We start from the raw sequence: 13,463 nt of genomic DNA, 5'->3' as shown, positions 1-13,463 counted from the left end.
TGCCCGCATGCAGCAAGACCTGGACATCATGTGGCAAGGAACATTCACACCAGACAAGTGCCAGGCAATGATCATCTCCAACAAGAGTCTAACCACCTCCCCTCGACATTCAACAGCATACAATTGCTGAATCCCCCACCATCAACATCATGGGGGTCACGATTGACCAGAAACTAAACTGGACCAACCACATATATTCTGTGGCTACAAGAGCAGGTCAGAGGCTGGGTATTCTGTGGCGAGTGACTCACCTCCTGACTCCCCAAAGCCTTTCCACCATCTACAAGGCACAAGTTAGGAGTGTGATGGAATACTCTCCACTTGCCTGGATGAGTGCAGCTACAACAACACTCAAGAAGCTCGACACCATCCAGGACAAAGCAGCCCGCTTGGTTGGCACCCCATCCACTACCCTAAACATTCAATCCCTCCACCACTGGCGCACTGTGGCTGCAGTGTGTACCATCCACAGGATGCAATGCAGCAACTCACCAAGGCTTCTTCGACAGCACCTCCCAAATCCACAACCTCTACCACCTAGAAGGACAAATGCAGCAGGCACACGGCAACACCACCACCTGCACGTTCCCCTCCAAGTCACACACCATCCTGACTTGGAAATAGATAACCGTTCCTTCATTGTCGCTGGGTCAAAATCCTGGAACTCCCTACCTGACAGCACTGTGGCAGTACCTTCACCAAATGGACTGCAGCGGTTCAAGGCGGCGGCTCACCACCACCACCTTCTCCAGGGCAATAAATGTTGGCCTTGCAGCAATGCCCACATCCCATGAATGAAAAAAAAAAGATCCTATTGAATGGCGGAGCAGGCTTGAGAGGCCGTATGGCCTACTCCTGCTCCTATTTCTTGTGTACATAGAATTTTACAGCACAGAAACAGGCCATTTGGCCCAACTGGTCTATGCCAGTGTTTATGCTCTACACGAGCCTCCTCCCACCTTACTTCATCTAATCCTATCAGCATATCGGTATATTCCTTTCTCCTTCATGTCTACCTAGCTTCCCCTTAGATGCCTCTATGCTAATCGCCTCAACCACCCTGTGTGGTAGTGAGTTCCACATTCTACTCGCTGAGTAAAGAAGTTTCTCCTGAATTCCTTATTGGATTTATTAGTGACCATCTTATATTTAAGGCCTCTAGTTTTGGACTCTTTCTCTTCCTCCTCCTCCCAAAGTGGAAACATCTTTACGTCTACCCTATCGGACCCCTTCATAATTTTAAAAGACCTCTATCAGGTCACCTCTCAGTCTTCTCTTTTCAAAAGAGAGCCTCAGCCTGTTCAGTCTTTCCCGATAGTTGTACCCTCTCAATTCTGGTATCATCTTTGTCATTCTTTTTTGCATATATATCCTTTTTGTAATATGGAGACCAGAACTGTGCACGTACAAGTGTGAAAAAACCAGAGTCAATATAAGTTTAACATAACTTCTCTGCTTTTGAATTCTATTCCTCTAGAATAAAATGTACATTATATTAAAAATATGCATTAGTTTGAAACATTGAGCTTAAACTTGCAATTCATTTTCTTATTGCAAAACTGTGTGAAAGGTGTTCATGGGGGAAAAAATAAGTACAGACCAATAATAAAAGAAAGTGGAAATTCCTACAGCAGTCGAAAAGAGAAAGAAAAAACAAAAGCACAAATCAAAGAATGGTCAAACCATAAAAAACTGTAGCTCAAAGACCACACAATGGAGCAGATAATACGGATCCTGAAAAACACAACTTAGAGAAATAAATGTAGCATTGAAGTTATTTTTACTGTTAAGATAGGAACTAAGAAACCATTCCTGTGAGTAGCTGTAACTGTAGTTATGAATTCAAAGGGTGCAATTGTAAAGTCTGCTGAAATCAAACCCAAGTCAGTAGTCTTTTTGACCATTTTTTAAAAATAGGTTGGTTTCCAAAACAAACCTATCCACTGTTCTATAAAATATTATTTTCAGCTACACCATAAAATTCAACTTAAGGTCAGTATTTGCTGCCCTCACTAACTTTCAGCCTCAGTTCAAAAACTGAGGAAGACTAGGCTTTAACATTTCAAAGAATTCTTTGAACTTTCTTAAAATGTTGAGGGTGGCTTCTCAATTTAAAGATAGTGATTGTTTTCTGGTATTTCGCAGTCACCTTCTGTGAACACAAGTACTTAAGCTATCTCGAGCAGAATGGTTCGGTTAGCACTTGGGACACATTTAAAGAACAGGGTGTTGGCTATTTCTTTTAAAAAATTTGATAAATCCACCAAGCCAAAAGGAGGGACACTAACGGGCACTGTTACAAAGTATGCTTCTTTAAAGCAGGGCTGTCCAACCTTTTGAGTTGAGGGCTAGAGACATGTTAAAACCAGTAAGTGGGCCACATGTGGCTGTGCAGATTTTAAGTCCCGTACACACGAATGCAAGCTCTCCCACAGACAAAATAACACCGTTAAAAGTAGAAAAACGTTCCAAAGCACTTCACTGAGGCGTAATCAGATGAAAATGTATGCCGGAAAAGATATTAGGAGGGGTGATCAAAAGCTTGGTCAAAGAGGTGGGTTTTAAGGATGGCCTTAAAAGGAGGAGAGGGAGGTGGAGGGGCAGAGGGGTTTAGGGAGGGGATTCCAAAGTGTGGGGTCTACACGGCTAAAACCACGGTTGGCAATGGTAGGGCGAAAGGGACGAATACTCGAGAGGCCAGAGTCGAAGGAACGAAGAGTTCAGGACATGAGGTTGTAGGACTGGAAGAGGTCAGACAGATAGGGAGGGGCAAGGCTACAAAAGGGATTTAAACATGGCGATGACAATTTTAAATTGGAAGCATTGGGGGGAACTGGGGCCATTATAGGTCAGGGGTGATGGGTAAGCAGGACTTGGTGCAGGATAGGATGTGGGCAGCAAAGTTTTGGATAAGCTGAAGCTTAGACGATGAAGAATGTGCCCCTGAAGCTTGGTCTTTCTCTCCATTTCTTTATCTTCCCACCTCCTCCCTATCCTCTTCTGGTCCTCCCCCTCTCTCTCCTGTCCAGATGCATTTTTTTTTTGAACTTCAAAATTAACTTCAAAAGCAGTATAACACTTCGGGATGTCCTGAGATCGTGAAAGGCACTATATGAATGCAAGTCTTTCTTTCCATAATTTAATCTTTCTGAAGATGTACTATCTTCAAGGATATAATCACTGCTTCAAAAGGAGTTTCCTCAGTTGGAGAGATCTGGTTGGGATCACTAACACAGTATGGGGAGTAGGAAAGAATGCTTTAGCTCTTTAAGGATATTGGGCATGGAGGATTGGTAAAGGTTGCTACAAGCAATGAGCCATGTAGAGCACTAATATCTTCCCAGGACATACAGATCATCTTACTGTCAGTTTAGATCTAAGCAACACATCAATCTATGTAGACTCTTGTCGCAAATACCGTTCAGCACCTAGTTGGCCTTGCCAGGATTCAAACCTGGAACATCTGCATGAAAAAACAGAGGCTCTCACTGAGCACAAGACCAGCAAAATGTGCCTAAATATTTGCTGTTATTGTAATCAAATACTGAAGTAACAATATAAAACTCTAAACTGAAAAGGTAGGGGAAAAACAGACATTCATCCACATAATAATTTACCATTGTTCCCTAAACCAAAAGCATACTATTTACATATGAACATATAATAATGACTGACAGGAAAAAAAAAACCTACTGGTCCATCCAGCCTGTCCCACACAATACTGATGCTTTATGCAAAATTCCTATTCGGCCCCCTTAGGTGATCAAAACAAGCCCTGAAGATCTCTCAGAGCCTGATTTACGTTACAGGATGCCTACCTCTTGTACAAGGTGATCTCCACCCCAGCCAGAAACAGGTCCAGCTTGCGCTTGAAGGAATACAGCAAATCAGCATTCACCACACGAGCAGGCCACCTGTACTACAGGTCCGCTATTCTCTGGGAAAAGAACCACTCACCATCCAACGTAATTCTTTCCTTACATAACTTATAAGCGTGATCCCTATTCAGTTGAAATAATTGATCTACATAAAATGCAACCTAGGCCCTTCATTATTTAATAAATCTCGATCAAACCACCCCAAAGTCTACGTTTTTCTGAAGTATAGACACTCAGCTTGTTGAGCCTATCTGGATAACTATGACGTGTTAAACTAGGAATTAATCTTGTGGTCCTCCTCTGCACCCTTTCCAAAGCCTCAACTTCTCTTTCTTGACTCCCCCACCCACCCCCCCCCCCTCAAGATCACTCCTCAGTGTATTTTTTAAAAAACACAATGGATAAAAGGGCTGTAAAATTAATGTGATGCGTCAAAACAGTTTCTCTGCGTTTCACCGTTACGATGATAGCATGGGTCATTTCCCTCCTCTCATTAGGTCTCAGAACCACATACTTGTTGCTGCCCAAAGAAACAAGAGGCAACGTGAACCCAGACCCTGGTGTACAAATATGACTATGAAATGCTGAAGTCTTGTCAATGATTTTGTACTAATGAACGGTTGAATTTCCAAACCAAACCATTACATTTTATTTGGGCGGGAGGAGGGGGGGGGGGGGGGGGGGGAGGGGGTAAAAAAAGGAAATCTGTTGAAAGCACAGGTCTGTGCTGACTGATGGATAGACATGCCACAATGTAAAACCATTCTCGCACTCTCTATTCCTCAAACTCCGCACAACAGATTTGCTTTTCAATTTATATCTGATAGAAGGAAATGCATACACAAAATGAGTCTTATTACTGTATCATATTTAGGGTTTTCAGTATGTACGATCCTTTTCCCAGAAGGTAATTAAACAAAGTATAATGACCGAAAACAGAAAATAATTCAGAATCCTTCAAGTTATACTCAACAGCATTGCTGAGGGATGCTACCTTTAGGTTGTGATGGGTCTGGCATCGCTGTGGTTTTATTTTTAGGCATATTTAGACGAGGATCCCCCACAGTAAGTCCAAGTACAGTGCCTGCTGAAATTTCTGCTGGTGAACCAATACCTTAAAAAAAACGCAAAATTGTGAAAGCACTAACAGGCTGGAAGTACTTTACAGAACATTTAATGGCATGAAACTGTCCCAAGGTGATTTAAAAGCCAATATACTAGAAACTTGAGTGCATCTATAGAAGATCATAATATATATGCACTAAATAATAGAATGATACCCTTGTTTCTTTACTGCCCGGCTGTTATATGAAAGCTAGTCTTCGATGAAACCTTTCAACTACCACAAGAGCATAAGGATACATGTTGATTACTTTGTTCCTCACCAGCAAAATCTTACAAGACTCAACAGAAAAAAGGCCATTTCTGGAAGGCTCAGCAAGTTTATCCAATGAACAGCTAATCCACATAAACCAGGAATGTCTCCGGTTCGACTGGTCTGTGCTACAATAGCTGACCTAGTGGCCAATGCTGGAAGTGTCAGTAAGAGCGTTGGGTGAGGACATGGTTGGGCCTGGGTATGATAGCCTTCTGCAGCTGAATATACTGCTAACACTCACCATCAAGCCTGACATAAGAATTATGTCCACTTGAGCAAGTGTCAGTGCTCCTTAAATCATAGTTCACAAAGGAATCGATGCCTTCAGGAGAGAAGAGGAAAATTTCCTTTTTTTAAAAAAAAGGCCACTTACAGAATCAGACATTTAAGTCATAAACACATGCATCCTAAAACTATTCGCGTTACACTGATCAACACTGGTCCCACAAGGCTGCAATTTAATAAAAAGACACCGAGTTCTACAACACATAATCCAGTAAATATACTTGTTTTATGCAGTGATTTAGTGATGCTTCTTCTTGCATTCAACTGTGGCCTAACAACTTAAATATTATGCACATACAAAGCTGAGGATTAGATACTCTCATTTTGGTGTCAATTTACCATGAATAAACACGACTCAAATCTACAAGTACTAATGCCCAATTCACACGTGTTATTGGTTCTGAATCAAGTCACTTGTTTCCGAGCTCTGTACAACCCACCAGGAAGTAATAGAAGGAAGTCTCCCTGACGATTATGAAGAGTCACATTTTCAGATCTCCTGCAATACTCTGACCACCAGCAGTGCAATCCCATCTCTTCTGTAACTTCAGAATTCTAAGGCCAGTTTTAAAACAAAAAGGACGTGTCAGTAGAAGAAAAACAAAAACATATAGTAAATCCCATCAGAATCCCCCCTTAAATGGAATTCCGCAGGGAGAAGTTAAACATTTCCCCAGAATGAATGGAATTTGGCAACACTTGCATTAACAAATTAGATGGTGTTCACCCACCTCCACACCTCTTTCCAACTTCAGATCAACATTTTTTTTTTGGAGGGGGGGGGGGGGGGGGATGGGGATGGGGTTTGCCATTGTGGGTGTGCTAGAGATGGGCAGCAAAACAATGTGTGGTGTACATTACCACCACTGCTTGAGACAGTGGAATTGAAGATAGACAGTATCACATAGAATCCAGTATTACAGGGTTTCAGGAATCAGAAGAGCAAAGCTGAAATTTTAGAATCATTATTTAAACCCAATAGTGCTGCACCTCTTAGTTTACCGTATAGTTATCACAAATACGATTTCATTTGTTGTTCAGTTTCTTTCCTCTTAAAAAACACAGCACAGATGCCTGTGCACATTATTAATGCCTGATGCAGAAAATGGTATTCGAAAGGGAACAAAAGCAACCAGTACCTTGTGGATCTCAGCACTTTACTATCACCATTAAATATTTTCCAACTGATTACCAGGAAATAATCTGTTATATTTACAATACTGCAACACCCTTTTTGTTAAATTCTATGGTGCATACACAAAACTAGTCAAAATGCTTTATTATAGTCATTTTTATTTCACATTGTAGTGGCAGGACATCAAGGAACCTAAACAGTAATGAGGAACTAACCAACAGGAGCAAGAGTCAGCAATATCGTTAAGGGGCTAAAATCATGCTGTGAGGTAATTAAGCATTCACAGAAAATTCCTCTGGTCACTACTTTAACAAAGGCTTATTTTGCTTATCTGCTTATTTTGAACAGGTTAGTACCTTTTAAAATACTGCATAGTGCGATTTTGCCCCAGACATGTCAATGTGGAAGCAGATTGGCTGTCATTGTATTGTTATAACTTACTGAAGTACTACACTGTCACAATGCTTATGTTAGTATACTGCACTCTTAACTTAAAAATTGACAACTAGAACAGTAATGCATAACTGCTGAGCCACAAATAAATAGCAGCATTAGACCTGCAGGTTTATTGATGACACAGGTACTCAGGGAAATGGAGCTAAGTATTAAACACTCAATTATAATTAATGCACTGACTAATTTTTTTTTTTTGAGGCCAGTGTGAATCTTTCATTATTTCACAACAGGATGACTCAAAGAAAAGACTCACTTTCAGGACAGCAGCAGCCTGTAAGGCTTCGAGTATCACACAGTGGGATAGAGGGCCAATCAGCCGATACCTCAGGATTTCCATGGTCAGATCTCTGAAAGAAGATGATCCCACAAGTTCTGTATTGAACAGAGCAATCACATACAATAAACCTATTCACTTAGGTGAACATTTGCTGCTGCAAAGCCCTCCCTTCTGCCTCAGTAACACTCATTTATAAGAGTTAAAGAAAGAAGAACAAACTTGTACTTATACTCGTATAGATCTTTTCCTGATCTCAGACATCCTAAAGCATTTCAGTCAATGAAGTACGTTTTGAAGTGCAGTCACTGTTGTAATGTAGGAAATTACTTTTCTTCCCACAGGCATCCCTTATATTTGGTATTATTCCAGTTGCCCAAATTAAATACCTGTCTTAATATTTTACTGTATTTTTGTTCTTTCATGATATGAGAATGCCACAAGGTATTTACCCAAAGGACAGCATGAAGGTAGAGAAAGGCCAAGAAAGATTTAGTTGCAGATTAGCAACCGTACTCAAGTGAAAACAGCAGTGGCTCAAGTAAACTGAAGCGCATGGATAAGTATTATTGCTTCTATGATGTGAGCATCCTATAGAGGCATCACTGACGATGAACTGATATATTAAAGGCTTGCAAGGGAAGGTTAAAGTCAACCAGATAACCAACAAACCAGTAGCAAAAATACATCAATCCAGCCTTCCCTTGAGATTATAGTAAGTTTTTGCTAAACTTAGAGCATCAGATAGCCAACACGGATCCAACTTCCAAATTTCAGCAGCCCAATGTATATTTGGTACCAGTGCATCAAAACACAACGGTGGAGTTTGGGGAACTGAGTGGCAAAGTGGATTGGAAAACTATTCTGCCAACTCGCATTTCTGGATTCAAAACCAGCCTAGACTGATGTAGAAATATCAGAATGTAACCATAGGATAAAAATATCCTTTCTCTGATCTCTAAGTTATCAAAGCAGGAAACTTTTACCTGCTTTTTGCAAAAGTTTTCTGGCACTTTATACAAGATTATATCTTTGCTCCATTGACTTTTCAGGCAAATTCTGGCCAATCGGAATGAACTTACTTAACGTATAGTCCCTTTAAGGTAGCATTATAATTTGCTATGGTAGTATGAGAATAGCAATGTCAACCATAGGAATCTAACAGCTTCATTCAGTGCACGCTCAAGAATTCTAGTACTACAGAACAAATTCAGCCACACATTTTGGAGCACATAAGGCTCTTTGAATTATAGAGTAGTTTTTCGACTGTAGCAAATAGATTGTAAATCAAGTGCTTATGAGTTTGAACTGAATGGAGCTTGCCAAACTCAGCTGTGCCATTTCTTATAATAAAGCCTCCCACAAACCTACTTACCCAATTTCACAGGTCTGAAGTCACACTTGGGAGGTGTGAATTAGGGACCCAGAATAATAGAAGCATATGATATGGCAATAAACAGTCTGTACTGGTCCATTTCTGGTAATGTCAACAATGCCATCTAACTAGACATTAACATTTTTGGTTGCGCTCATTCTACATAAAGGTAGTATACTCACTCTATTACAATTCCGGTAGTTAACGATGTCCAAGACACTGTTTCCGATGGATCTCTGGTACCATTGCCCAAGATCTTTTTCTTGGGTATGACCTCCTCTCCATCTTTATCCTGCAGTTTTCTTTTCAAGCCAACCACTTTGGTTTGATTTTCTGTCGTCTGTGTTGTAGATTTACATTCACTAGGAACTGGTTCAGGCAAAGGGACATCCAAACATTGACAGACCAACTGAAGTTCAGTTAATATATCCTAAAGAAAACAAAATCAATTAAAAATGCATTCTCTGGATTGTCTCCTATCATATTCAGATGTAAATATAGATACAAGACGATTTGCAAGAAGTTCACATAAGATGAAGTTGCACTGACAATTACAGCAGCTATGTTTGATATCCAGCACGAGAGGTAATTCTCAGTTACAGAATGTTACTACATGCAATTGATTGTCTAATAAAAATCCTCCTCCATCTTCGTTGCTCTTGAGGAAATATTCCTAAAGTAAATATACTGAAGCTATATCACATGAATAACACGATTAAATATTACACATCTTACTGGCACTGAAAAGTTACAAACCTCATACTTACTGTTTTACAAAATGTAAGATGCAAATAACTTTTGTACTCTCCTCAAAGCATCTTATTTCCAGTTATTTATATAGTTTTTACATTATTTCCATCCAGTATTTGCTTAAAATACCAGTACTTTGTTAATTCTTCCCATCTTCCTTCCCAAAACCTTATTTCTTTTTCTTAGCTATTTATGTAGTTATAATATTCTCTTTTGCTCCTGCTGCAAACATCAGTTGCTTTCAGCAACAAAAAAAACCCTTAGATAAAAATTCTCATCTAACTGGGATTATTTAACTGCTTATACTGTGGAAAACATCGTATCTGTCGCTCACACCTCAGTTGTTTGTGAATTTTCTACCTGGCATAAATGCAAGTTCTTTCTTTCTTCTTTTGGTCGGCTTGTGATCTTTTATGTTTACCTGAACAGGTAGATGGGGCCTCAGGTTAACATCTCATTTAAAAAAGATGGCCCTCCAAGAATACTGCACCATCTACTGCAATGAAGTGTTGGTCTAAATTATGTACTCAAGTCCTGGAGAGAGACTTGAACCCATGACCTTCTGAGTGCTGCATCTGAGGCAAGCTGACATTGGAAAGCTACTCACAACTTTTACCTAACATGAAGTTTACATCTAATATAAGTGCAGCCTATGTCTGCACTAGAAATACTTCCAAACGATACACAACAACTTGCATTTGTAGAACCATTAATGTAAAAAACATTCCAAGGTGTTTCATAGATGTGCAACGAGGGAAGAAAATAGATGCCGAGCCAAAAAAACGATTAGGAGAGGTGATCAAAACCTTGGCAAGAGGTGGATTTTAGGGAGGTGGATAGACAGTTGGGTTTAGGAAAGGAATTCAGAAGCATAGTGTCTAGTCAGCTGAAGGCAGTTTGGGGGTGGGGGGGGGGGGAATACACAAGAGGCTAGAGTCACACACCTTATGTACTATTAGCAATCAGGCTAAGTAAAAGTCATGCCCTGTTACAAATTTATTTTACAGTAATTTCAGTTATTCTGTAAATTACATTTGTTAACACTTGATGTAAATCTCTACATCACAATAGCATCGCATACAATGAAAATTAGTTACCATTTTAAGTGCTGGATGCGTCCAAATCCAAAGCTGTCTGTTTTCAGAATGGCTTTCAGACTGTGCTTTAGGCCTCCACAGGAATGTAACTGGGCCCAGTGGCTTCTCAGGATATTGGTCTGCCTTGTAAAGAATCAATGACCCTTGACACTTCCCAGACAGACAGGCCACAGAGGCAAATGTTGCACCTGTAGTACCACAAAAATCAGCAGGAAAGTTATTCATTACACCATTTAAAAAGGTACAATAATTTCTCTCAGAACAAGTTTTACATATAGTGGGGAACTAATCACTATAAAAAAAATTCACAGGTTTATGTCATCTAGTCATTTTCACAAATAGGTAATTAATGAAAGGTCTTGATTACTATAACCAGTTGATCACCTGCAGCATTCCACACAGTGCGTTACGACCAGTGTTCAGGTAAAATAGGGGGATAACTGGAGTCACACACACACACACACACACACACACACACACACACGCACAAAACAGGGAAGCATGGCCTGCCACCTCTCGAGAGGTTGAGGGGGGGGTGGGGGGATAGGAAAGACAATCAATGCAAGTAGACTCCACTCAACTGGGGGGACAGGACGTCACACATTTTACTTCAAGGCCAATTACCTCTGAGCTTGTGATGGTGGGGGGTGCTTATAATGCTGTTCCAAAGCCCAGTAAACAAAGGGGGGTTAGGGGTTTGGGCCATTAACCTATCTTGGGTGGAGGGGCAAGAGGGAGAGAGCGAGAAAAAGAAAGATTAGTCTTGACTAGCAAAGTCTCGTAACAAAGTGGGGAAGAGTCAACACCTATTCACTTTCTCATAAGGGTGGCTTTCCAGGCACTTCAAACTCCTCTGCACTGGAGCAGGGAGAAAGAGGTCATTTATTTAGTTTGAAGTTCATTTGTGCCAAAAAAGAATGTTAAGGAAAAGTACGTGCATCAAAATGATTAAGCAGGTGAAAAGTTTTCAGTCCACTGAAAAGTATAAGTAGCAATGAATTCTGTGTCTTGTTATTACCTGGGAGCTGTATGGATTGGATTAACTGCATTTGTGTGGTGAATTAACACACAATGTCACCTAGGTTGTAGGAGGAGGGCGTGCATCCGGGATTCCCCAGAGTTCCTGATCTTTATCAGGCCACCAAGGGGAAGCAGTAAACTTGGTTCATGCATAGAAACATAGAAAAGTTTACGGCACAGAAGGAGGCCATTCGGGCCATCGTGTCCATGTTGGTTGAAAAAGAGCTACCCAGCCTAATTCCACTTTCCAGCACTTAGTCTGTAGCCTTGTAGGTTACGGCACTTCAAGTGCCCATCCAAGTACTTTTTAAATATGATGAGGGTTGCTGCCTCTACCACCCGCTCAGGCAGTGAGTTCCAGACCCCCACCATCCTCTGGGCGAAAAAATTCTTCCTCAGCTCCTCTCTAATCCTTCTACCAATTACTTTAAAATGTGTACCACACATCATGAAGCTCCTATTAGCTGTGTCAAGAATGGTGTGGTCAAAAGTCTGGTAGCATGTTGCATTGTCTCAATCAGGAAACAACAGAATAAAATGAGGATAATGTTTAAATATTTAATTTGGATTTGAGAATAACGATTGAAATACCTGCATCTCTACTACTCAAACGTGTAAGTGCCTTCAGAAGTTTGTCCTCTGTACCATTCAGCTCCAAGCAGCAATAGTAAGACAAATCCTGAAAGAAATGCATTCAAAAACACCGCCATGATTACTAATGAAAACTACGGCCAAATGATCCCAGAATATAAAATGGCAATTATAAACAGTGATATCTCTATGAATTGATTCAAACAATTATCTTCATCTTGTCCAGATAAATAAATAGTTACCCTTTGTCCAAAAAAAGTATGCAGGATAAAATAGTACTGATCTGAAATATTTACAGTTTTCAACATAACTTCATTTTCAGATTTAATAAAAAGTTAGAAAATGTACTTGTTAAATTGTGTGGACAAAACTTCTCACTCAATTGGGACACAGTACACGAGAACCCTCTTATTGCACTCAAATCCTGAGATCAGGAGGACACAATTTAACAGGAGCTCCATCCAAATATTTTTTCTCACTATCTCAGATTAACTTCTGGACAAAGTGTGAGGGGAAAAAATTGCAGCCTCCACTAAAATGTAATTAATGTTTTTCGGAATAGAGTTGAGCATAGTTCTCTTCATAAACCTATCAAAACAGAGTAAGTGAATTATGAGTCCATATTCTGAGCTACTGGTAAATTTATAACAGTTTCTAAATTATTTCAAAATTCTTCTGCAGCCCAACTGTTACATTCTAAAGTGAATGTCCTTTGAGGCTATTGCATAATTAAATAACTGATGTGAAAATCAAACAATTTTACAACACCAAGTTATAGTCCAGCAATTTTATTTTAAATGTTGTGGAAATTTCCACAACATTCACCTGAGGAAGGAGGAAGCCTCCGAAAGCTTGTGAATTTAAAATAAAATTGCTGGACTATAACTTGGTGTTGTAAAATTGTTTACAATTGTCAACCCCAGTCCATCACCGGCATCTCCACATCGTGAAAATCATAGTAAGAGATTAGGGTCAGTTGAGTAGCAGGAAGGAAAAAAAAATGAAACATGACATTGTCCAGAGCTTTCAGATTGTCAGATCACAAAGCCCTGGTTAGGCCACACCTGGAGCACGGTGTTCAGTTCTGGGACCCGCACCTTAGGAAGGACATATTGGCCTTGGAGGGAGTGCTGTGTAGATTTACTAGAATGATACCTGGACTCCAAAGAGATATTACAAAAATTAGGGTTGTATTCCCTGTAATTTAGAAGATTAAGGAGTAAT

General features: G+C 40.1%; 1 protein-coding gene across 1 annotated transcript in view; it reads right to left on the bottom strand.

The window, feature by feature from the left end:
- Positions 1-13,463, bottom strand: part of pop1 (POP1 homolog, ribonuclease P/MRP subunit) — a 51,205-nt gene that overhangs the window by 22,914 nt on the left and 14,828 nt on the right. Inside the window, exons 6-11 of the mRNA XM_067978094.1 lie at positions 12,240-12,327; positions 10,629-10,816; positions 8,964-9,211; positions 7,386-7,479; positions 5,982-6,096; positions 4,873-4,992 (exon numbers count right to left, since the gene is read on the bottom strand). Of these exons, the coding sequence (XP_067834195.1) occupies positions 4,873-4,992; positions 5,982-6,096; positions 7,386-7,479; positions 8,964-9,211; positions 10,629-10,816; positions 12,240-12,327 (853 nt within the window). The remainder of the gene's footprint in view (positions 1-4,872; positions 4,993-5,981; positions 6,097-7,385; positions 7,480-8,963; positions 9,212-10,628; positions 10,817-12,239; positions 12,328-13,463) is intronic.

This window comes from Heptranchias perlo, chromosome 3, assembly GCF_035084215.1.
Source record: "Heptranchias perlo isolate sHepPer1 chromosome 3, sHepPer1.hap1, whole genome shotgun sequence".
Classification (NCBI taxonomy): Eukaryota; Metazoa; Chordata; class Chondrichthyes; order Hexanchiformes; family Hexanchidae; genus Heptranchias; species Heptranchias perlo.
This window is presented reverse-complemented; position numbering and strand designations above follow the sequence as displayed.